Genomic DNA, 23,502 nt, shown 5'->3' on the forward strand with positions numbered 1-23,502 from the left:
ACTTCAAAGACGTTTTGAACGTCATGGACCATATGAGATGTTCCAGGAGTTGAAGTTTCAAGCAAATACCCGAGTTGAGAGATATGAAGTCTCCAACAAGTTGCTAAAAGATGGAGGAGAATCGCTCAACTAGTGAGCATGTGCTCAGATTGTCTGGGTACTACAATCGCTTGAATCAAGTGGGAGTTAATCTTCCAGATAAGATAGTGATTGACAGAATTCTCTAGTCACCATGACCAAGTTAGTAGAACTTTGTGATGAACTATGATATGCAAGGGATAACAGAAACGATTCCCAAGCTCTTCGTAATGCGGAAATTGACGAAGGTAGAAATCGAGAAAAACATCAAGTGTTGATGGTAGACAAGACCACTAGTTTCAAGAAAAGGGCAGAGGGAAGAAGGGGAACTTCAAGAAGAACAGCAAGCAAGTTGCTGCTCAAGTGAAGAAGCCCAAGTCTGGTCCTAACCCTGAGACTAAGTGTTTCTACTGCAAAGGGACTGGTCACTGGAAGCGGAACTACCCCAAGTGATTGGCAGATAAGAAGGATGGCAAAGTGAACATAAGTATATTTGATATACATGTTATTGATGTGTACTTTACTAGTGTTTATAGCAACCCCTCAGTATTTGATACTAGTTCAGTTGCTAAGATTAGTAACTCGAAACGGGAGTTGCAGAATAAACAGAGACTAGTTAAGGGTGAAGTGACGATGTATGTTGGAAGTGGTTCCAAGATTGATATGATCATCATCGCACACTCCCTATACTTTCGGGATTAGTGTTGAACCTGAATAAGTGTTATTTGGTGTTTGCGTTAAGCATGAATATGATTTGATCATGTTTATTGTAATACGGTTATTCATTTAAGTAAGAGAATAAATTGTTATTATGTTTACATGAATAAAAACCTTATATGGTTACACACCCAATGAAAATAGTTCGTTGGATCTCGATCGTAGTGATACACATAATCATAATATTGAAACCAAAAGATGCAAAGTTAATAATGATAGTGCAACTTATTTGTAGCACTGCCGTTTAGGTCATATTGGTGTAAAGCGCATGAAGAAACTCCATGCTGATGGGATTTTGAAATCACTTGATTATGAATCACTTGGTGCTTGCGAACCATGCCTTATGGGCAAGATGACTAAAGACTCCGTTCTCCGAAACAATGGAGCGAGCAACTGACTTATTGGAAATAATACATACTGATGTATGCGATCCGATGAGTGTTGAAGCTCGCGGCGGGTATCGTTATTTTCTGACCTTCACATATGATTGAGCAGATATGGGTATATCTGCTTGATGAAACATAAGTCTGAAACATTTGAAAAGTTCAAAGAATTTCAGAGTGAAGTGGAAAATCATCGTGACAAGAAAATAAAAGTTTCTACGACATGATCGCAGAGGTAAAACATTTGAGTTACGAGATTGGTCTTCAATTAAAACAATGTGAAATAGTTTCACTACTCACGCCACCTGGAACACCATAGTGTAATGGTGTGTCCGAACGTCATAACCATACTTTATTAGATATAGTGCGGTCTATGATGTCTCTTACCGATCTACCACTATCGTTTTGGGGTTATGCATTAGAGACAGCTGCATTCACGTTAAATAGGGCACCATCTAAGTCCGTTGAGACGACAACAATCTGAACTGTGGTTTGGCAAGAAACCAAAGTTGTCGTTTCTTAAAGTTTGGGGTTGTGATGCTTATATGAAAAAGTTTCATCCTAATAAGCTCAAACCCAAATCGGAGAAATATGTCTTCATAGGATACCCAAAGGAGACTGTTGGGTACACCTTCTATCACAAATCCGAAGGCAAGACTTTTGTTGCTAAATTCGGAGTTTTTCTAGAGAAGGAGTTTCTCTCGAAAGAAGTGAGTGGGAGGAAAGTAGAACTTGATGAGGTAACTGTACCTGCTCCCTTATTGAAAAGTAGTTCATCACAGAAATCTGTTCCTGTGACTACTACACCAATTAGTGAGGAAGCTAATGATGATGATCATGTAACTTCAGATCAAGTTACTACCAAATCTCGTAGGTAAACTAGAGTGAGATCCGCACCAGAGTGGTACGGTAATCCTGTTCTGGAAGTCATGCTACTAGACCATGACGAACTTGCGAACTATGAGGAAGCGATGATGAGCCCAGATTCCGCGAAATGGTTTGAGGCCATGAATTCTGAGATATGATCCATGTATGAGAACAAAGTATGGACTTTGGTTGACTTGCCCGATGATCGGCAAGCCATAGAAAATAAATGGATCTTCAAGAGGAAGACGGACGCTGATAGTAGTGTTACTATCTACAAAGCTAGAATTGTCGCAAAAGGTTTTCGACAAAGTTCAAGGTGTTGACTACGATGAGATTTTCTCACTCGTATCTATGCTTAAGTCTGTCCGAATCATGTTAGCAATTGTCGCATTTTATGAAATCTGGCAAATGGATAAACAAAACTGCATTCCTTAATGGATTTACTAAAGAAGAGTTGTATACGATGCAACTAGAAGGTTTTGTCGATCCTAAAGGTGTTAACTAAATATGCAAGCTCCAGCGATCCATCTATGGACTGGTGCAAGAATCTCGGAGTTGGAATATATGCTTTGATAAGTTGATCAAAGCATATAGTTTTATATAGACTTGCAGTGAAGCCTGTATTTACAAGAAAGTGAGTGGGAGCACTACAACATTTCTGATAAGTATACGTGAACAACATATTGTTGATCGGAAATAATGTATAATTTTCTGGAAAGCATAAAGGAATATTTGAAAGGAGTTTTTCAAAGAAAGACCTTGGTAAAGCTGCTTACATATTGAGCATCAAGATCTATAGAGATAGATCAAGACGCTTGATAAGTTTTTCAATGAGTACATACCTTGACAAGATTTTGAAGTAGTTCAAAATGGAACAGTCAAAGAAAGAGTTCTTGCCTGTGTTGCAAGGTGTGAAATTGAGTAAGACTCAAAGCCCGACCATGACAGAAGATAGAAATAGAATGAAAGTCATTCCCTATGCCTCAGCCATAGGTTCTATAAAGTATGCCATGCTGTGTACCAGATCTATTGTATGCCCTACCACTGAGTTTGGCAAGGGAGTACGATAGTGATCTAGGAGTAGATCACTGGACAGCGGTCAAAATTATCCTTAGTGGAATAAGGATATGTTTCTCGATTAGGGAAATGAAAAAAGGTTCGTCATAAAGGGTTACGCCGATGCAAGTTTTGACACTAATCTAGATGACTCTAAGTCTCGATCTAGATACATATTGAAAGTGGGAGCAATAAGCTAGAGTAGCTCCGTGCAGAGCATTGTTGACATAGAAATTCGCAAAATACTTACGGATCTGAATGTGATAGACCCGTTGACTAAAATTATCTCACAAGCAAAACATGATCACACCTTAGTACTCTTTGGGTGTTAATCACATAGCGATGTGAACTAGATTACAAACTCTAGTAAACCCTTTGGGTGTTGATCACATATCGATGTGAACTATGGGTGTTAATCACATGGTGATGTGAACTATTGCTGTTAAATCACATGGCGATGTGAACTAGATTATTGACTCTAGTGCAAGTGGGAGACTGAAGGAAATATGCCCTAGAGGCAATAATAAAGTTATTATTTATTTCCTTATATCATGATAAATTTTTATTATTCATGCTAGAATTGTATTAACCGGACACATAATACTTGTGTGAATACATAGACAAACAAAGTGTCACTAGTATGCCTCTACTTGACTAGCTCGTTAATCGAAGATGGTTATGTTTCCTAACCATAAACAAAAGAGTTGTTATTTGATTAACGGGATCACATCATTAGGAGAATGATGTGATTGACATGACCCATTCCATTAGCTTAGCACCCGATCGTTTAGTATGTTGCTATTGCTTTCTTCATGACTTATACATGTTCCTATGACTATGAGATTATGTAACTCCCGTGTGCCGGAGGAACACTTTGTGTGCTACCAAACGTCACAACGTAACTAGGTGATTATAAAGGAGCTCTACAGGTGTCTCCAAAGGTACATGTTGGGTTGGCGTATTTCGAGATTAGGATTTGTCACTCCGATTGTCGGAGAGGTATCTTTGGGCCCTCTCGGTAATGCACATCACTTAAGCCTTGCAAGCATTGCAACTAATGAGTTAGTTGCGGGATGATGTATTACAGAACGAGTAAAGAGACTTGCCAGTAACGAGATTGAACTAGGTATTGGATACCGACGATCGAATCTCGGGCAAGTAACATACCGATGACAAAGGGAACAACGTATGTTGTTATGCGGTCTGACCGATAAAGATCTTCGTAGAATATGTAGGAGCCAATATGGGCATCCAGGTCCCGCTATTGGTTATTGACCGGAGACATGTCTCGGTCATGTCTACATTGTTCTCGAACCCGTAGGGTCCGCACGCTTAAGGTTACGATGATAGTTATATTATGAGTTTATGCATTTTGATGTACTGAAGGTTGTTCGGAGTCCCGGATGTGATCACGGACATGACGAGGAGTCTCGAAATGGTCGAGACATAAAGATTGATATATTGGAAGCCTATGTTTGGATATCGGAAGTGTTCCGGGTGAAATCGGGATTTTACCGGAGTACCGGGAGGTTACCGGAACCCCCCGGGAACCATATGGGCCTTGATGGGCCTTAGTGGAAAGGAGAAAGGGGCAGCCCAAGGTGGCCGCGCGCCTCCCCCCTTCCCCTAGTCCTATTAGGACTAGGAGAGGTGGCCGCCCCCCCCTCTCTCTTTCCCCCCCGAGGAATCCTATTCCAACTAGGATTGGGGGGGGATCCTACTCCCGGAGGGAGTAGGACTCTCCTTGCGCGCCCCTTGTGGCCGGCCAGCCTCCCCCCTTTTGGTCCTTTATATACTGAGGTAGAGGCACCCTAGAACACACAAGTTGATCCACGTGATCTATTCCTTAGCCGTGTGCGGTGCCCCCAGCCACCATAATCCTCGATAATACTGTAGCGGAGTTTAGGCGAAGCCCTGCTGCTGTAGTACATCAAGATCGTCACCACGCCGTCGTGCTGACGGAACTCTTCCACGACACTTTGCTGGATCGGAGTCCGGGGATCGTCATCGAGCTGAACGTGTGCTCGAACTCGGAGGTGCCGTAGTTTCGGTGCTTGATCGGTTGGATCGTGAAGACGTACGACTACTTCCTCTATGTTGCCTCAACGCTTCCGCAGTCGGTCTGCGTGGGTACGTAGACAACACTCTCCCCTCTCATTGCTATGCATCACATGATCTTGCGTGTGCGTAGGAAATTTTTTGAAATTACTACGAAACCCAACAAGAAGATGAGCTAGATGTCGTGGAAGAGGCCTGCTCTGATACCATGTGGAAATTATGGAAGCGTCTCAATCTCCATACATGGAGACCTGCAATATATATATTGATTGAGGGGATCGGTACAGGAGATGGCAGCGTCGAGGCTAACCACCAGAGATATTACAGGAGGGTTTTATGAGATAAGAGAGATAAACATGAAAAAGATAAACCTCCTAACTACTATGCCGTGGACCTCAAGGCCATGCCAACAACCTGCACAATATATGTTTAACAATGCATTCATTCGTGGGCGTTGTCTCGGGGTTATACCTTCGAAGCGTGCATTTCCGGGGCGGTTCGAGTTCATCGAGGGAAGTAGAGGAAGTAGTTGTTCTGCGGCGATAATAGAAGTAGTGGTACTATCGGTCCTCGACGGTAGTGGTACATGTTTTCCTGTAGATGTTCGGGTCAACGAGGGGGTACTTGGCGTAACATAGGTCTCCGGGGTCATCGGGTACACGTTCACAAAGTAGTCGTACACGCCGATGGTAGTGGTTCACTCAACGGCCTTCAATGACGGTAGTGGTACATGGCGAGGAACTTGACGTCCACGGTGCCTTCGAGGGTCGAGGGTAGAGGTACTTGTTGCTGTTGGGTTTCGTAGTAATTTCAAAAAAATTCCTATGCGCACGCAAAATCATGGTGATGCATAGCAACGAGAGGGGAGAGTATGATCTACGTACCCTTGTAGATCGACAACGGAAGCATTTGGTTGATGTAGTTGTACGTCTCCACGGCCCAACCGATCAAGCACCGAAACTACGACACCTCCGAGTTCTAGCACACGTTCAGCTCGATGACGATCCCCGGACTCCGATCCAGCAAAGTGTCGGGGAAGAGTTCCGTCAGCACGACGGCGTGGTGACGATCTTGATGTACTACCGTCGCAGGGCTTCGCCTAAGCACCGCTACAATATTATCGAGGACTATGGTGGAAGGGGGCACCGCACACGGCTAAGAATATGATCACGTGGATCAACTTGTCTCTCTAGGGGTGCCCCTGCCTCCGTATATAAAGGTTCAAGGGAGGGGGGCCTGCCGGCCAAGGTGTGGCGCGCCAGGAGGAGTCCTACTCCTTCTGGGAGTAGGACTCCCCCCTTTCCTAGTTGGAATAGGATTCGTGGAGGGGGGGGGAAGAGGAGAGAGAGGAGGAAGGGGGGGTCGGCCCCCTCTCCTTGTCCAATTCGGACCAAGGGGGGGAGGGGCGCGTGGCCCATCTCTGGCCACCTCTCCTCTCTTCCACTAAGGCCCACTAAGGCCCATATACCTCCCGGGGGGTTCCGATAACCTCCCGGTACTCCGGTAAAATCCCGATTTCACCTGGAACACTTACGATATCCAAACATAGGCTTCCAATATATCAATCTTTATGTCTCGACCATTTCGAGACTCCTCGTCATGTCCGTGATCACATCCGGGACTCCGAACAACCTTCAGTACATCAAAATGCATAAACTCATAATATAACTGTCATCGTAACCTTAAGCGTGCGGACCCTACGGGTTCGAGAACAATGTAGACATGACCGAGACACGTCTCCGGTCAATAACCAATAGCGGAACCTGGATGCTCATATTGGCTCCTACATATTCTACGAAGATCTTTTATCGGTCAGACAGCATAACAACATACGTTGTTCCCTTTGTCATCGGTATGTTACTTGCCCGAGATTCGATCGTCGGTATCCTATACCTAGTTCAATCTCGTTACCGGCAAGTCTCTTTACTCGTTCTGTAATACATCATCCTGCAACTAACTCATTAGTTGCAATGCTTGCAAGGCTTAAGTGAAGTGCATTACCGAGAGGGCCCAGAGATACCTCTCCGACAATCGGAGTGACAAATCCTAATCTCGAAATACACCAACCCAACATGTACCTTTGGAGACACCTGTAGAGCTCCTTTATAATCACCCAGTTACGTTGTGACGTTTGGTAGCACACAAAGTGTTCCTCTGGCAAACGGGAGTTGCATAATCTCATAGTCATAGGAACATGTATAAGTCATGAAGAAAGCAATAGAAACATACTAAACGATCGGGTGCTAAGCTAATGGAATGGGTCATGTCAATCAGATCATTCAACTAATGATGTGATCCCGTTAATCAAATAACAACTCTTTGTCCATGGTTAGGAAACATAACCATCTTTGATTAACGAGCTAGTCAAGTAGAGGCATACTAGTGACACTCTGTTTGTCTATGTATTCACACATGTATTATGTTTCCGGTTAATACAATTCTAGCATGAATAATAAACTTTTATCATGATATAAGGAAATAAATAATAACTTTATTATTGCCTCTAGGGCATATTTCCTTCAGTCTCCCACTTGCACTAGAGTCAATAATCTAGATTACATAGTAATGATTCTAACACCCATGGAGCCTTGGTGCTGATCATGTTTTGCTCGTGGAAGAGGCTTAGTCAACGGGTCTGCAACATTCAGATCCGTATGTATCTTGCAAATCTCTATGTCTCCCACCTGGACTAGATCCCGGATGGAATTGAAGCGTCTCTTGATGTGCTTGGTTCTCTTGTGAAATCTGGATTCCTTTGCCAAGGCAATTGCACCAGTATTGTCACAAAAGATTTTCATTGGACCCGATGCCCTAGGTATGACACCTAGATCGGATATGAACTCCTCCATCCAGACTCCTTCATTCGCTGCTTCCGAAGCAGCTATGTATTCCGCTTCACATGTAGATCCCGCCACGACACTCTGTTTAGAACTGCACCAACTGACAGCTCCACCGTTTAATGTAAATACGTATCCGGTTTGCGATTTAGAATCGTACGGATCAGTGTGAAAGCTTGCATCAACGTAACCGTTTACGATGAGCTCTTTGTCACCTCCATATATGAGAAACATATCCTTAGTCCTTTTCAGGTACTTCAGGATGTTCTTGACCGCTGTCCAGTGATCCACTCCTGTATTACTTTGGTACCTCCCTGCTAGACTTATAGCAAGGCACACATCGGGTCTGGTACACAGCATTGCATACATGATAGAGCCTATGGCTGAAGCATACGGAACATCTTTCATCTTCTCTCTATCTTCTGCAGTGGTCGGGCATTGAGTCCGACTCAACTTCACACCTTGTAACACAGGCAAGAACCCTTTCTTTGCTTGATCCATTTTGAACTTCTTCAAAATCTTGTCAAGGTATGTGCTTTGTGAAAGTCCAATTAAACGTCTTGATCTATCTCTATAGATCTTTATGCCTAATATGTAAGCAGCTTCACCGAGGTCTTTCATTGAAAAACTCTTATTCAAGTATCCCTTTATGCTATCCAGAAATTCTATATCATTTCCAATCAGTAATATGTCATCCACATATAATATCAGAAATGCTACAGAGCTCCCACTCACTTTCTTGTAAATACAGGCTTCTCCAAAAGTCTGTATAAAACCAAATGCTTTGATCACACTATCAAAGCATTTATTCCAACTCTGAGAGGCTTGCACCAGTCCATAAATGGATCGCTGGAGCTTGCACACTTTGTTAGCTCCCTTTGGATCGACAAAACCTTCCGGTTGCATCATATACAACTCTTCTTCCAGAAATCCATTCAGGAATGTAGTTTTGACATCCATCTGCCAAATTTCATAATCATAAAATGCGGCAATTGCTAACATGATTCGGACAGACTTAAGCATCGCTACAGGTGAGAAGGTCTCATCGTAGTCAATCCCTTGAACTTGCCGAAACCCTTTTGCGACAAGTCGAGCTTTGTAGACAGTAATATTGCCGTCAGCGTCAGTCTTCTTATTGAAGATCCATTTATTCTCAATTGCTTGCCGATCATTGGGCAAGTCAACCAAAGTCCATACTTTGTTCTCATACATGGATCCCATCTCAGATTTCATGGCTTCAAGCCATTTTGCGGAATCTGGGCTTACCATCGCTTCTTCATAGTTCGTAGGTTCATCATGATCTAGTAGCATGACTTCCAGAACAGGATTACCGTACCACTCTGGTGCGGATCTCACTCTGGTTGATCTACAAGGTTCAGTAGTATCTTGTTCTGAAGTTTCATGATCATTATCATTAGCTTCCTCACTAATTGGTGTAGGTGTCACAGAAACAGTTTTCTGTGATGCACTACTTTCCAATAAGGGAGCAGGTACAGTTACCTCGTCAAGTTCTACTTTCCTCCCACTCACTTCTTTCGAGAGAAACTTCTTCTTCAGAAAGTTTCCGAACTTAGCAACAACAGTCTTGCCTTCGGATCTGTGATAGAAGGTGTATCCAATAGTCTCCTTTGGATATCCTATGAAGACACATTTCTCTGATTTGGGTTCGAGCTTATCAGGTTGAAGCTTTTTCACATAAGCATCGCAGCCCCAAACTTTCAGAAACGACAACTTTGGTTTCTTGCCAAACCATAGTTCATAAGGCGTCGTCTCAACGGATTTTGATGGTGCCCTATTTAACGTGAATGCGGCCGTCTCCAAAGCATAACCCCAAAACGATAGCGGTAAATCAGTAAGAGACATCATAGATCGCACCATATCTAGTAAAGTACGATTACAACGTTCGGACACACCATTACGCTGTGGTGTTCCGGGTGGCGTGAGTTGCGAAACTATTCCGCATTGTTTCAAATGTACACCAAACTCGTAACTCAAATATTCTCCTCCACGATCAGATCGTAGAAACTTTATTTTCTTGTTACGATGATTTTCAACTTCACTCTGAAATTCTTTGAACTTTTCAAACGTTTCAGACTTATGTTTCATTAAGTAGATATACCCATATCTGCTTAAGTCATCTGTGAAGGTGAGAAAATAACGATATCCGCCACGAGCCTCAATATTCATCGGACCACATACATCTGTATGTATGATTTCCAACAAATCTGTTGCTCTCTCCATAGTACCGGAGAACGGCGTTTTAGTCATCTTGCCCATGAGGCACGGTTCGCAAGTACCAAGTGATTCATAATCAAGTGGTTCCAAAAGTCCATCAGTATGGAGTTTTTTCATGCGCTTTACACCGATATGACCTAAACGGCAGTGCCACAAATAAGTTGCACTATCATTATCAACTCTGCATCTTTTGGTTTCAACATTATGAATATGTGTGTTACTACTATCGAGATTCAATAAGAATAAACCACTCTTCAGGGGTGCATGACCATAAAAGATATTACTCATATAAATAGAACAACCATTATTCTCTGATTTAAATGAATAACCGTCTCGCATCAAACAAGATCCAGATATAATGTTCATGCTTAACGCTGGCACCAAATAACAATTATTTAGGTCTAATATTAATCCTGAAGGTAGATGTAGAGGTAGCGTGCCGACCGCGATCACATCGACTTTGGAACCGTTTTCCACGCGCATCGTCACCTCGTCCTTAGCCAATCTTCGCTTAATCCATAGTCCCTGTTTCGAGTTGCAAATATTAGCAACAAAACCAGTATCAAATACCCAAGTGCTACTGCGAGGATTAGTAAGGTACACATCAATAACATGTATATCACATATACCTTTGTTCACCTTGCCATCCTTCTTATCCGCCAAATACTTGGGGCAGTTCCGCTTCCAGTGACCAGTCTGCTTGCAGTAGAAGCACTCAGTTTCAGGCTTAGGTCCAGACTTGGGTTTCTTCTCTTGAGCAGCAACTTGCTTGCTGTTCTTCTTGAAGTTCCCCTTCTTCTTCCCTTTGCCCTTTTTCTTGAAACTAGTGGTCTTGTTGACCATCAACACTTGATGCTCCTTTTTGATTTCTACCTCCGCAGCTTTCAACATTGCGAAGAGCTCGGGAATAGTCTTATTCATCCCTTGCATATTATAGTTCATCACGAAGCTCTTGTAGCTTGGTGGCAGTGATTGGAGAATTCTGTCAATGACGCAATCATCTAGAAAATTAACTCCCATTTGAATCAAGTGATTATTATACCCAGACATTTTGAGTATATGCTCACTGACAGAACTGTTCTCCTCCATTTTGCAGCTATAGAACTTATTGGAGACTTCATATCTCTCAATCCGGGCAATTGCTTGAAATATTAACTTCAACTCCTGGAACATCTCATATGCTCCATGATGTTCAAAATGTCGTTGAAGTCCCGGTCGTAAAGCATGGCACACTGAACTATCGAGTAGTCATCAGCTTTGCTCTGCCAGACGTTCACAACATCTGGTGTTGCTCCAGTAGCAGGCCTGGCACCCAGCGGTGCTTCCAGGACGTAATTCTTCTGTGCAGCAATGAGGATAATCCTCAAGTTACGGACCCAGTCCGTGTAATTGCTACCATCATCTTTCAACTTTGCTTTCTCAAGGAACGCATTAAAATTTAACGGAACAACAGCACGGGCCATTTATCTACAATCATACATAAACAAGCAAGATACTATCAGGTACTAAGTTCATGATAAATTTAGGTTCAGTTAATCATATTACTTAAAGAACTCCCACTTAGATAGACATCCCTCTAATCATCTAAGTGATTACGTGATCCAAATCAACTAAATCATGTCCGATCATCACGTGAGATGGAGTAGTTTCATTGGTGAACATCACTATGTTGATCATATATACTATATGATTCACGCTCGACCTTTCGGTCTCCGTGTTCCGAGGCCATATCTGTATATGCTTGGCTCGTCAAGTATAACCTGAGTATTCCGCGTGTGCAACTGTTTTGCACCCGTTGTATTTGAACGTAGAGCCTATCACACCCGATCATCACGTGGTGTCTCAGCACGAAGAACTTTCGCAACGGTGCATACTCAGGGAGAACACTTCTTGATAATTTAGTGAGAGATCATCTTATAATGCTTACGTCAATCAAAGCAAGATAAGATGCATAAAAGATAAACAGCACATGCAATCAATATAAGTGATATGATATGGCCATCATCATCTTGTGCTTGTGATCTCCATCTCCGAAGCACCGTCATGATCACCATCATCACTGGCGCGACACCTTGATCTCCATCGTAGCATCGTTGTCGTCTCGCCAATCTTATACTTCCACGACTATCACTACCGCTTAGTGATAAAGTAAAGCATTACAGCGCGATTGCATTGCATACAATAAAGCGACAACCATATGGCTCCTGCCAGTTGCCGACAACTCGGTTACAAAACATGATCATCTCATACAATAAAATTTAGCATCATGTCTTGACCATATCACATCACAACATGCCCTGCAAAAACAAGTTAGACGTCCTCTACTTTGTTGTTGCATGTTTTACGTGGCTGCTACGGGCTTAAGTAAGAACCAATCTTACCTACGCATCAAAACCACAACGATAGTTTGTCAAGTTGGTGCTGTTTTAACCTTCGCAAGGACCGGGCGTAGCCACACTCGGTTCAACTAAAGTTGGAGAAACTGTCACCCGCAAGCCACCTATGTGCAAAGCACGTCGGGAGAACCGGTCTCGCGTAAGCATACACGTAATGTTGGTCCGGGCCGCTTCGTCCAACAATACCGCCGAACCAAAGTATGACATGCTGGTAAGCAGTATGACTTATATCGCCCACAACTCACTTGTGTTCTACTCGTGCATATAACATCAACATATAAAACCTAGGCTCGGATGCCACTGTTGGGTTTCGTAGTAATTTCAAAAAAATTCCTACGCGCACGCAAGATCATGGTGATGCATAGCAACGAGAGGGAGAGTATGATCTACGTACCCTTGTAGATCGACAACGGAAGTGTTTGGTTGATGTAGTCGTACGTCTCCACGGCCCGACCGATCAAGCACCGAAACTACGGCACCTCCGAGTTCTAGCACACGTTCAGCTCGATGACGATCCCCGGACTCCGATCCAGCAAAGTGTCAGGGAAGAGTTCCGTCATCACGACGGCGTGGTGACGATCTTGATGTACTACCGTCGCAGGGCTTCGCCTAAGCACCGCTACAATATTATCGAGGACTATGGTGGAAGGGGGCACCGCACACGGCTAAGAATATGATCACGTGGATCAACTTGTCTCTCTAGGGGTGCCCCTGCCTCCGTATATAAAGGTTCAAGGGAGGGGGGCCTGCCGGCCAAGGTGTGGCGCGCCAGGAGGAGTCCTACTCCTTCTGGGAGTAGGACTCCCCCCTTTCCTAGTTGGAATAGGATTCGTGGAGGGGGGGGGGAAAGAGGAGAGAGAGGAGGAAGGGGGGGTCGGCCCCCTCTCCTTGTCCAATTCGGACCAAGGGGGGGAGGGGCGCGCGGCCCATCTCTGGCCACCTCTCCTCTCTTCCACTAAGGCCCACTAAGGCCCATATACCTCCCGGGGGGTTCCGGTAACCTCCCGGTACTCCGGTAAAATCCCGATTTCACCCGGAACACTTACGATATCCAAACATAGCCTCCCAATATATCAATCTTTATGTCTCGACCATTTCGAGACTCCTCGTCATGTCCGTGATCACATCCGGGACTCCGAACAACCTTCGGTACATCAAAATGCATAAACTCATAATATAACTGTCATCGTAACCTCAAGCGTGCGGACCCTACGGGTTCGAGAACAATGTAGACATGACCGAGACACGTCTCCGGTCAATAACCAATAGCGGAACCTGGATGCTCATATTGGCTCCTACATATTCTACGAAGATCTTTTATCGGTCAGTCCGCATAACACCATACGTTGTTCCCTTTGTCATCGGTATGTTACTTGCCCGAGATTCGATCGTCGGTATCCTATACCTAGTTCAATCTCGTTACCGGCAAGTCTCTTTACTCGTTCTGTAATACATCATTCCGCAACTAACTCATTAGTTGCAATGCTTGCAAGGCTTAAGTGAAGTGCATTACCGAGAGGGCCCAGAGATACCTCTCCGACAATCGGAGTGACAAATCCTAATCTCGAAATACACCAACCCAACATGTACCTTTGGAGACACCTGTAGAGCTCCTTTATAATCACCCAGTTACGTTGTGACGTTTGGTAGCACACAAAGTGTTCCTCTGGCAAACGGGAGTTGCATAATCTCATAGTCATAGGAACATGTATAAGTCATGAAGAAAGCAATAGAAACATACTAAACGATCGGGTGCTAAGCTAATGGCATGGGTCATGTCAATCAGATCATTCAACTAATGATGTGATCCCGTTAATCAAATAACAACTCTTTGTCCATGGTTAGGAAACATAACCATCTTTGATTAACGAGCTAGTCAAGTAGAGGCATACTAGTGACACTCTGTTTGTCTATGTATTCACACATGTATTATGTTTCCGGTTAATACAATTCTAGCATGAATAATAAACTTTTATCATGATATAAGGAAATAAATAATAACTTTATTATTGCCTCTAGAGCATATTTCCTTCAGTTGCATCGCCGGGCATAGTCGTACACTTGGTCTTGTCCGTTCATAGTCAAACTTGGCGCATCCGAGTCGTGTACTTGGCAAGTCCGCACATAGAGGTACTTGGAGAAAATCCTGGCGACGATGCGTCCGCGTACAGTTCTTGGCGACATTCTTGCTGGTCCAAAAAGAAGCAAGACAGGAGGCCGGAGGTGCAGCAATGGTGACAACACGGCTTGGACACGGGGTGAGGTGCGGGGCAGTGACGGGCATTGGGGATGGGAGGAGGTGCGCACGGCAACAGCTCTCCTTGAGGGTTCGGGCAGGAGAAGCCCTCCTGCCCGAGGGGCTTGTCCTCGAGTGCGATGGGGATGCAGGCGCTGGTGCTGCTCGAGATCGAGCCTTTGCTCTCCCGAGCAAGGAGGCGGCGGGATTGAGGGGAAGCAGCTAGGGGAGGCCAGCGAACGACAGGGATGAGCGGAGGTGCAACAGCAGAGTTCAAGCGGCTCCCTGGCCACGGCCTTCGCCGGCGGCGAGCGTGGGGACATGCTTGAGGCCGACGGCTGGCGAGACGGTGAAGGTGCTGCAGCAGCGGAGGACCTGCGAGGAGGGAGAAGGCGGAGGACGGAGCAGGTCCGACGAGGCAGGAGAGAGACGGCGGCGGCAAAGGCCATGGAGGCGGGGTCGGCTGGAGCTTCGAGCTCGGCATCCATGGCAGGACGACGAGGAGGCCGGAGACGCGAGGGCGAGGCAGGCGGCACTCCGGCGGCTTTGGTCGCCGGCAGGGTAGGTGGCGGCGCACGGGAGAGGGAGGAGGGCAGCAGCGGTCGCAGCGCCAAGGCGAGGCAGGGGGATTGGGCGCGAAGGGAAAATAGAACGAGAGGAGAGAGGCGGCGCTACGGGAGGGAGATGGTGAGATTGAGAGAGAGTGGATCGGGGTAGCTAGGGTTAGGAGGGTTAGGTGGTCTTGGGCCAAAAGGCTGCACGGAAGCAGGCCGGCCTAGCGGGAGGCCCAAGTGGCCAGCGGTGCAGGCCACCTCTCTCTCTCTCTCTTAGCCTCTCTTCTCTTATATTTCCGTTAGCAGAAAACAAATAAAGAGAAGAAAAAGAAAGAGGGGATTAGGGAAAGAATTTGCGCACACGGAAAATTTTCCCGGACTCACTAAAATGTGCTTGTTCCGAGAAAATAGAAATGGCCATGATTGGACGACATAAATTCAAACTCATTTGAATTTAATTCAAATGGTTTGAACTAGGACTTGGGTTTTGAAGTGTCCAGAAAATGATGAGGATTTTTGGAGGAACCTCGATAAAAGGGAAGAGAATTGCGGGCAAGGTTTTGAAGTCAAACTTAAAATAGAAAAGACATAGGGAATATTTGCAAGTGTGTTTATGGGTGATTCCAAATTATTGGAATATAATTTTATAGCTCCCTAATAATATTGGGAGGATATATGTTATAAAGAGAAAATCATCATGTGCATTTTCCTCAATTTAAATGGATCGAAGATCCATACAATTTAATTATAAGAGTTATAAGATTAATGATATGATGGCATGATGACATGATGCGATGCAAAAAAATAAATAGAGCAAGCACAAATAAAACACACGGAGGTCACGAAAATATGGAAGTCTTCTGAAGCGTCGGTCTCGGGGCGTCACAGTTATCCTCATAGCCCCTGCTACTACATAGATAAGAGCTCACACACATTAACTAAACTGCCAGGTACCTTCGTTTCTTGGAACCATTTTCAATGCTCATGAGAATATGATGTTGCCCAAATCAAATATGTTCTTATTGCTTAGGAGTGAAGGGTCTAGCATGGACAACAGGGATGGACATTCGAGTATGATCAAGCATGGAGGACAAAGCAGGCACATCTAGATGAGAAAAAAATATTGCACACTGAAGATGATATGTTGATCACCCTAGTGACAATTGTTGGCTTGACTATTTGTCATACAATCGGGCCGAGCCTTCTTGATTATATACATATATCACTAGTTGGTATTTCCCTTTTATTCTATATGCACAAAATATCACAACATTAGTCAAATTTTAGTCGATCTAGCCTGTTTTCGCATTACACAAACAAGCATGTGCCTTGCTTGTAAAAAAACCATAGAGGGAACAACATTCCCTCGATGGGGGTATGTCTTAAATTGTTGTTTTTGTGCGGCCGGAGAAACTAGAACAAACAAAAATAAAAATAAAATGCAACACCACATCAGTTAAAGTCGTGTTGTACTACTCATGAGGACATTCCTACCACGGTTATCCTCATAGCCCCCACTGCTACACAAATATGATAAATTACTAGAGCTCCCACACATCAACTATTTTATAAGGTACTTTCGTTTCTTGGAACCATTTCCAATACTCATTAGAATTTGATGATGCCTAATCAAATATATTTTTATTGCTTAGGAGTGAAGGATCTAGCATGGATAAGAGGGATGACCATTGGAGCATGATCATGAAGGAAATATGCCCTAGAGGCAATAGTAAAGTTATTATTTATTTCCTTATAATCATGATAAATGTTTATTATTCATGCTAGAATTGTATTAATCGGAAACATAATACATGTGTGAATACATAGACAAACAAAGTGTCACTAGTATGCCTCTACTTAACTAGCTCGTTAATCAAAGATGGTTATGTTTCCTAACCATGAACAATGAGTCGTTATTTGATTAACGAGGTCACATCATTAGTTGAATGATCTGATTGACATGACCCATTCCATTAGCTTAGCACCCGATCGTTTAGTATGTTGCTATTGCTTTTCTTCATGACTTATACATGTTCCTATGACTATGAGATTATGCAACTCCCGTTTGCCGGAGGAACACTTTGTGTGCTACCAAATGTCACAACGTAACTGGGTGATTATAAAGGTGCTCTACAGGTGTCTCCAAAGGTACATGTTGGGTTGGCGTATTTCGAGATTAGGATTTTTCACTCTGATTGTCGGAGAGGTATCTCTGGGCCCTCTCGGTAATGCACATCACTTAAGCCTTGCAAGCATTGCAACTAATGAGTTAGTTGCGGGATGATGTATTACGGAACGAGTAAAGAGACTTGCTGGTAACGAGATTGAACTAGGTATTGGATACCGACGATCGAATCTCGGGCAAGTAACATACCGATGACAAAGGGAACAACGTATGTTGTTATGCGGTCTGACCGATAAAGATCTTCGTAGAATGTGTAGGAGACAATATGGGCATCCAGGTCCCGCTATTGGTTATTAACCGGAGACATGTCTCGGTCATGTCTACATTGTTCTCGAACCCGTAGGGTCCGCACGCTTAAGGTTACGATGACAGTTATATTATGAGTTTATGCATTTTGATGTACCGAAGTTAGTTCGGAGTCCCGGATGTGATCACGGACATGACGAGGAGTCTCGAAATGGTCGAGACATAAAGATTGATATATTGAAAGCCTATGTTTGGATATCGGAAGTGTTCCGGGTGAAATCGGGATTTTACCGGAGTACCGGGAGGTTACCGGAACCCCCCGGGAACCATATGGGCCTTAGTGGGCTTTAGTGGAAAGGAGAAAGGGGCAGCCCAAGGTGGGCTGCGCACCTCCCCCTCCCCTAGTCCTATTAGGACTAGGAGAGGTGGCCGGCCTCCTCTCTCTCTTCCCCCCCCCCCCCCCGAGGAATCCTATTCCAGCTAGGATTGGGGGGGGAATCCTACTCCCGGAGGGAGTAGGACTCTCCTGGCGCGCCCCTTGTGGCCAGCCAGCCTCCCCCCTTTGGTCCTTTATATACTGAGGTAGAGGCACCCTAGAACACACAAGTTGATCTATTCCTTAGCCGTGTGCGGTGCCCCCAGCCACCATAATCCTCGATAATACTGTAGCGGAGTTTAGGCGAAGCCCTGCTGCTGTAGTACATCAAGATCGTCACCACGCCGTCGTGCTGACGGAACTCTTCCTCGACACTTTGCTGGATCGGAGTCCGGGGATCGTCATCGAGCTGAACGTGTGCTCGAACTCGGAGGTGCCGTAGTTTCGGTGCTTGATCGGTTGGATCGTGAAGACGTACGACTACTTCCTCTACGTTGCGTCAACGCTTCCGCAGTCGGTCTGCGTGGGTACGTAGACAACACTCTCCCCTCTCGTTGCTATGCATCACATGATCTTGCGTGTGTGTAGGAAAATTTTGAAATTACTACGAAACCCAACAGATCAAGCATGGAGAACAAGGAAAGCACATCTACATGAAAAATAACTATTGCACATTGAAGATGATATCTTTCCCTGTTTGTGGCCCGTTCCCTATCTTGCCAGCCCTTTTGATCGCCTTCGTGATAGTTGTTGTTGGCTTGACGATTTATCACACAATTGGGTTGGGCCTTGTTTTAGGCTTGTTGGTTGTCTGCAAAATATCACTGCATGGGCTTTTTCTCCATATCAGACAAAAAGCAAGCCATTAGTCAAATTTCTGTTGATCTAGCTTGTTTTCACAATACATACACAAGCATGTGGCTTGCTTGTAAAAAAACCTAGAGGGAACAACATGCCCTCGATGGGGGGGTCATCTTAGATTGTTGCTTCTCGCGTTGTGGGAGAAACTATGACAAAAAAATGAAAATAATATGCAACGCCACATCAGTTGCATTCAATGGGCGAAGCCAGGCAGGCTGCCCGGGCGATGGCCTGGGTCATGAGGTTGGGTTCCTTCCTTCATTGTAGCCATATTTACACTGTTTTGGTATTGTAGTCATTGTTTGGCCCGAGACTTGCCCGCGGCATGACCCGATCCTAGCGCCACCACTGATTGCAGTCGTGTTTTACCCCTTGCAGCCGTGTCGTATGTATGTCATGTGTAGTTACATATCGGGTGTTGGACATGCAATTGGCCGACATCCCATCTCAGTTACAGTTGCGTCGTGGCCCCTGCAATTGCATGGTAGGTACACCATATGCACATGTTATAGCAAAGGCAGTTGCAAGCCAACATGCAACTGGCCCCTGGTGGTTTAAAAAAAGAGCAAAAAACAACATTCCCTAAGGGGAGGGGGTGGGTCTTGAATTATTATTTCTCATTGGGCGGAAGAAAGAAATGACAAACAAAAACAAAAATAAAATGCAACGCCACCCGAGTTGCCATGGCATTGTACCCCTTGCAGTTGTGTGGTAAATGTGTCATATAATTACATGTCGAGCGGCAGACATTTAACTAGCCGACATCCCGGCTCTGCAGTTATCGCGGTATGCATGCCATCTGCAGTTGCAGGCAACAAGCCAGCCAATAGGCCGCGCGAAAACAACAACGCAATCGCATTGGAAAAAGAAAGCACGAATCTTAGAGGACTTTCATCTAACGGTGGTACAGTTAGATGTGCAATAGGTAATTTTAGGAAATCTGTTTTTTTTTGTTTGTTCTTCCAATCGGATAACATTAGAGAGTGTCCTACATTCCTGCCGCAAATGCATGCAACAAAAAAGATGGTTCAGACACATCAACATGATGAACAAAACAACCCTTTTATTATGAAAACAAAGCTGGAAAGTTACATGGCTTATTTGCAGAGTTGTGGGTTGAGGCTAGGCAGCGTGTAGTCTACACTTTTACACTACAGCCGACGCACCTGAGGTCAAATGAGAAGATGAACATACTAAAGAATGGTGACACAGAACAGAACCAAAGAACCAACCATAAGAAGCAAAATTGTGAGTATCTCTGATCTAGCTATAATAACTATCTAAAGCTGCTGTTATAGCTTCAATAACAGCAGCCTGGTAGTAGGTGCCGCGACATGAAAAATCACTTGGCCTTGTGCTTGGGGAGAGTGAGAGCCACTTCCGGTGTCTGAAAGCCCATGAACTGCTGCCTCCTGATCTCCGGGCTCGGGATCGGGAGCCGGCGGCCGGTGGGGGTAGGAAGGCCCATGTAGTGCAGCCGGGGAGACAGCCTGATCTTGGGGCTGGGCCGAGGCGACGGGATGGGCAGCCGATTCGCGCTCGGAGACGGCACCACTCTTGGTGACAGATTGACATGCTCAAGAGCCATGCTCTGGAGATCAGCCGGGTAGTCGCGGACACAGCCGATCCGCGCGCCAGCAGCGGTTGCCCATTTGAAGGACGGGAGACTGGCCATCTTGGTCGCTGCTGCCTCCGCTTCCGCATTGTCCTCGGCAACCACTTCCTTGATGATGTCCATCTCAGGCAGTTCAATTTGCGAGCTGTTGAGGGTCTCATCATGTTCCGCCTCGGTGGGTTTCTCGTCATGTTCTTCCGTTTCAGTAGGCTCGTCTGAGGTCTTCTTGAACGATGGGTACTCGTCGTCGTCGACGGAACACCTCTGGAAGTGAATTGCAAATGCGTATCAGATATGGTATCCCTGGTGGTTATTAAGACGATACAAAAATAGTACTGTAGCACGAGTGGTAAATTTACCTTGACGTTAGCTAGATCGACATTGTTCTCCTCCAAGAAACTGATGAACTCCCTGAAGTTCTCTTCTGTTGGGAGGTAGTGGCCGCTGTAAGGCCATATTGCCTTAAGAATGCCATCTTTGGCAACCAACCTACCGGCAGCGGTTGTTGCCGCCCCGGCTAGGAAACTCGAGTGCTGAAATTTGCCCTTCTTCTTCTGCTCACAAGAGATGAATTTACAGTCAGGACTGATTCATCATGGCACAGAATGTAATTACCATGCACGACTGCTGAACTAGTATAGAGAGAAGAAAAGGATGGAACATTTCCAAGTACCTGCCCGATGTATAGTGATCTAGTTGTGCTCAGCACAAATATCCATTTCGAGTCCTCGGTGGTTTCTACGAGAAGGCCGCTTCTCCTGTACATGAGCTTCCCTTGCTCCACAATAACCTCATACCCTGCCCTCTCGTTCTGCGATTCGAGTAACATTCAAATCAGATCAATTAATCTCTTGGAAATTTGAACATGCAAGATTCAACTTTGAGGTCTGTGCTGTGTATCTTGAGACAGAAAAGAGGATGTCACTTACTGGTCCGAGGTACATAATCAACTGGGAATACAGCTTGCTTCTCGGGCACTTTTGGTGATGAACGTCTTTCCCGGCTCCGATATCCAGCCTGAAAAGGAGTACAAAACAAGGAACGCGCTGTCAGGATCACTACAAACCTCCCTGTAATTGCACCCCACCCTAGGATTAGGAACATGTTTCAGATGAGCAGGACCAAGTAAGGTAATTACCAGTAGAAGAAGGGCTCTGTGCTGGAACTCGCGGACCAGATGTCGTAGTAGAGGTGCAAGTTGTGGCCGTAGCGATGGCGCGGGTCAATCTGGAGAACCACAAACAAAGATTTTGACTTGAGTATAAAAACTTAGTGTATGATTTTTTGGAAACCAAAGGAGAAGGCATGGAGGGAGAAGCTTACAGCTTCGAGCCAGTGCTGCAGTGCCAGTTTCTGGGCCTTCTCGTCTTTGGAGAGCCCCTTGCCGACCTTGGCAATCCTCTTCCCAGCCCTTGACCACCGGGAAGCAGCCGTCTCCTGCTTGGCCTCGTCAAAGAAGGAGATGGACTTGATGTTGAGTGATGCGGAATCGTAGGCCTTCCACCTGAATAATTTCAACGTTGAAATTGTTTTGGTCAGGCACGATGATACTCCAATCAACATGCATGCAGATGCAGGTGAAGATGCAGATGCAGACCAGAGCTCCTCCACGACAATGGCGCAGTCGGCGAGGTTCCTCCGGGTCCGGTGGCCCTTGAAGAGCTTCTGGACCTTGGTGGCCGCGTCGTCCAGCTCGGCCTGAGGCCTCGGAGAGACGAAGTGCGCCTTGGACGGCGACGGCCTCGGGGACTGCTGCTGCTTGCTTCCTGGGCTCTGGAGCACGAGGGTCCCGGGGCGCGCGCCGTTGATGCACCGGCTCGCCGCCTCTGGCTCATCGGCGCCAACCTCCGCCTCCCAGTTCTTGAAGCTGAGCGACCTCTCGAAGAGGCCTCCGGCGCGCGCCATCCTCTTCTTGGGCGGGCCGGCGACGACCCTCGGCGACGGCGACCTCAGCGGTGCCCCGCAGGCATCCCTCGGGCTCTGCAGCTTCTGGGAGTGGAGAAAACTTGGCTCCGTGTTGAGCGGCCTCAGCGAGGACATCTCACCGCTGTGGCACCCCTTTTGTGGAGGAGACTTGTTCTCTTGTCTCTGCAACCGCTGTGGCCCAGCCAGAGGGTCAACTTGATGTTTCTGCAAGGGCAAATCACACAAGAAGAAGATAAGCTCATTATGTCATGGGAAACTAATTGGTTTGGTAGCTGTGGGTTATGAAAGCACAGCCAACCTAAACATCATTACTCTTTTTTAACCAAAAGACTGATGAAGGAAGAAAATAACAAGCATGCAGCTCTGTTTAACCATGACATGACAAGCTCCATGAAGAAACATGGCCAAGTTCACAGAGAGGAAACAGAGCAACAATCGACTAGAAGTAGAAGTAGAAGTAGAACTAGTAGATGGTGTACGTACGTACCAAGGATGGATGGATGGATGGGCGGGGCGCAGCAGATGGAAGTGGAGCAGAGAGGAGCAGGCGATGGATGAGAGTTAAGGTTAGAAGTTGCGCAGCTATATACTAGGAGGAGGAGCGGCGTGGGAGCGGGGGGCGGGGTTTGCGGTTGCCGAGGACGGGAGCACAAGTCCAAGTTAGATGCAGAGGACGACGGACGGAGGCGGAAGACCGGCCGTGGCTGACCGGTCGTCGCTGGCACGAGCGGAGACGAGACGAAGGATCCGCGTAGACGCGGGCGCGTGCCGGACTTCCCACGCTTAAACTGCTATTTTCCGTTCATTTCTTTTCTCTTGTTGTTGCTGTTGATGGCCGCGTTTAATAACTTGGAGCGAATGACAGCGACGGTGGAA

The 23,502-nt window shown here is 45.6% G+C and overlaps 1 protein-coding gene across 1 annotated transcript; it reads right to left on the reverse strand.

Moving 5' to 3' along the window:
• Positions 1-20,128: 20,128 nt before the first annotated feature.
• LOC125543904 (IQ domain-containing protein IQM1) lies at positions 20,129-23,269 on the reverse strand. The gene is made up of 8 exons (XM_048707404.1): positions 23,114-23,269; positions 22,298-22,830; positions 22,024-22,204; positions 21,839-21,927; positions 21,630-21,717; positions 21,374-21,511; positions 21,060-21,254; positions 20,129-20,964 (listed from the first exon to the last, which is right to left on the reverse strand). The coding sequence occupies exons 2-8, from the start codon at positions 22,738-22,740 to the stop codon at positions 20,428-20,430; spliced, it is 1,671 nt and encodes a 556-aa protein (XP_048563361.1). The 5' UTR covers positions 22,741-22,830; positions 23,114-23,269; the 3' UTR covers positions 20,129-20,427.
• Between the last annotated feature and the right edge of the window lie 233 nt (positions 23,270-23,502).

The sequence above is a fragment of the Triticum urartu genome, chromosome 3A (genome assembly GCF_056163025.1).
Source record: "Triticum urartu cultivar PI428250 chromosome 3A, HENAU_Tu73, whole genome shotgun sequence".
NCBI lineage: Eukaryota > Viridiplantae > Streptophyta > Magnoliopsida > Poales > Poaceae > Triticum > Triticum urartu.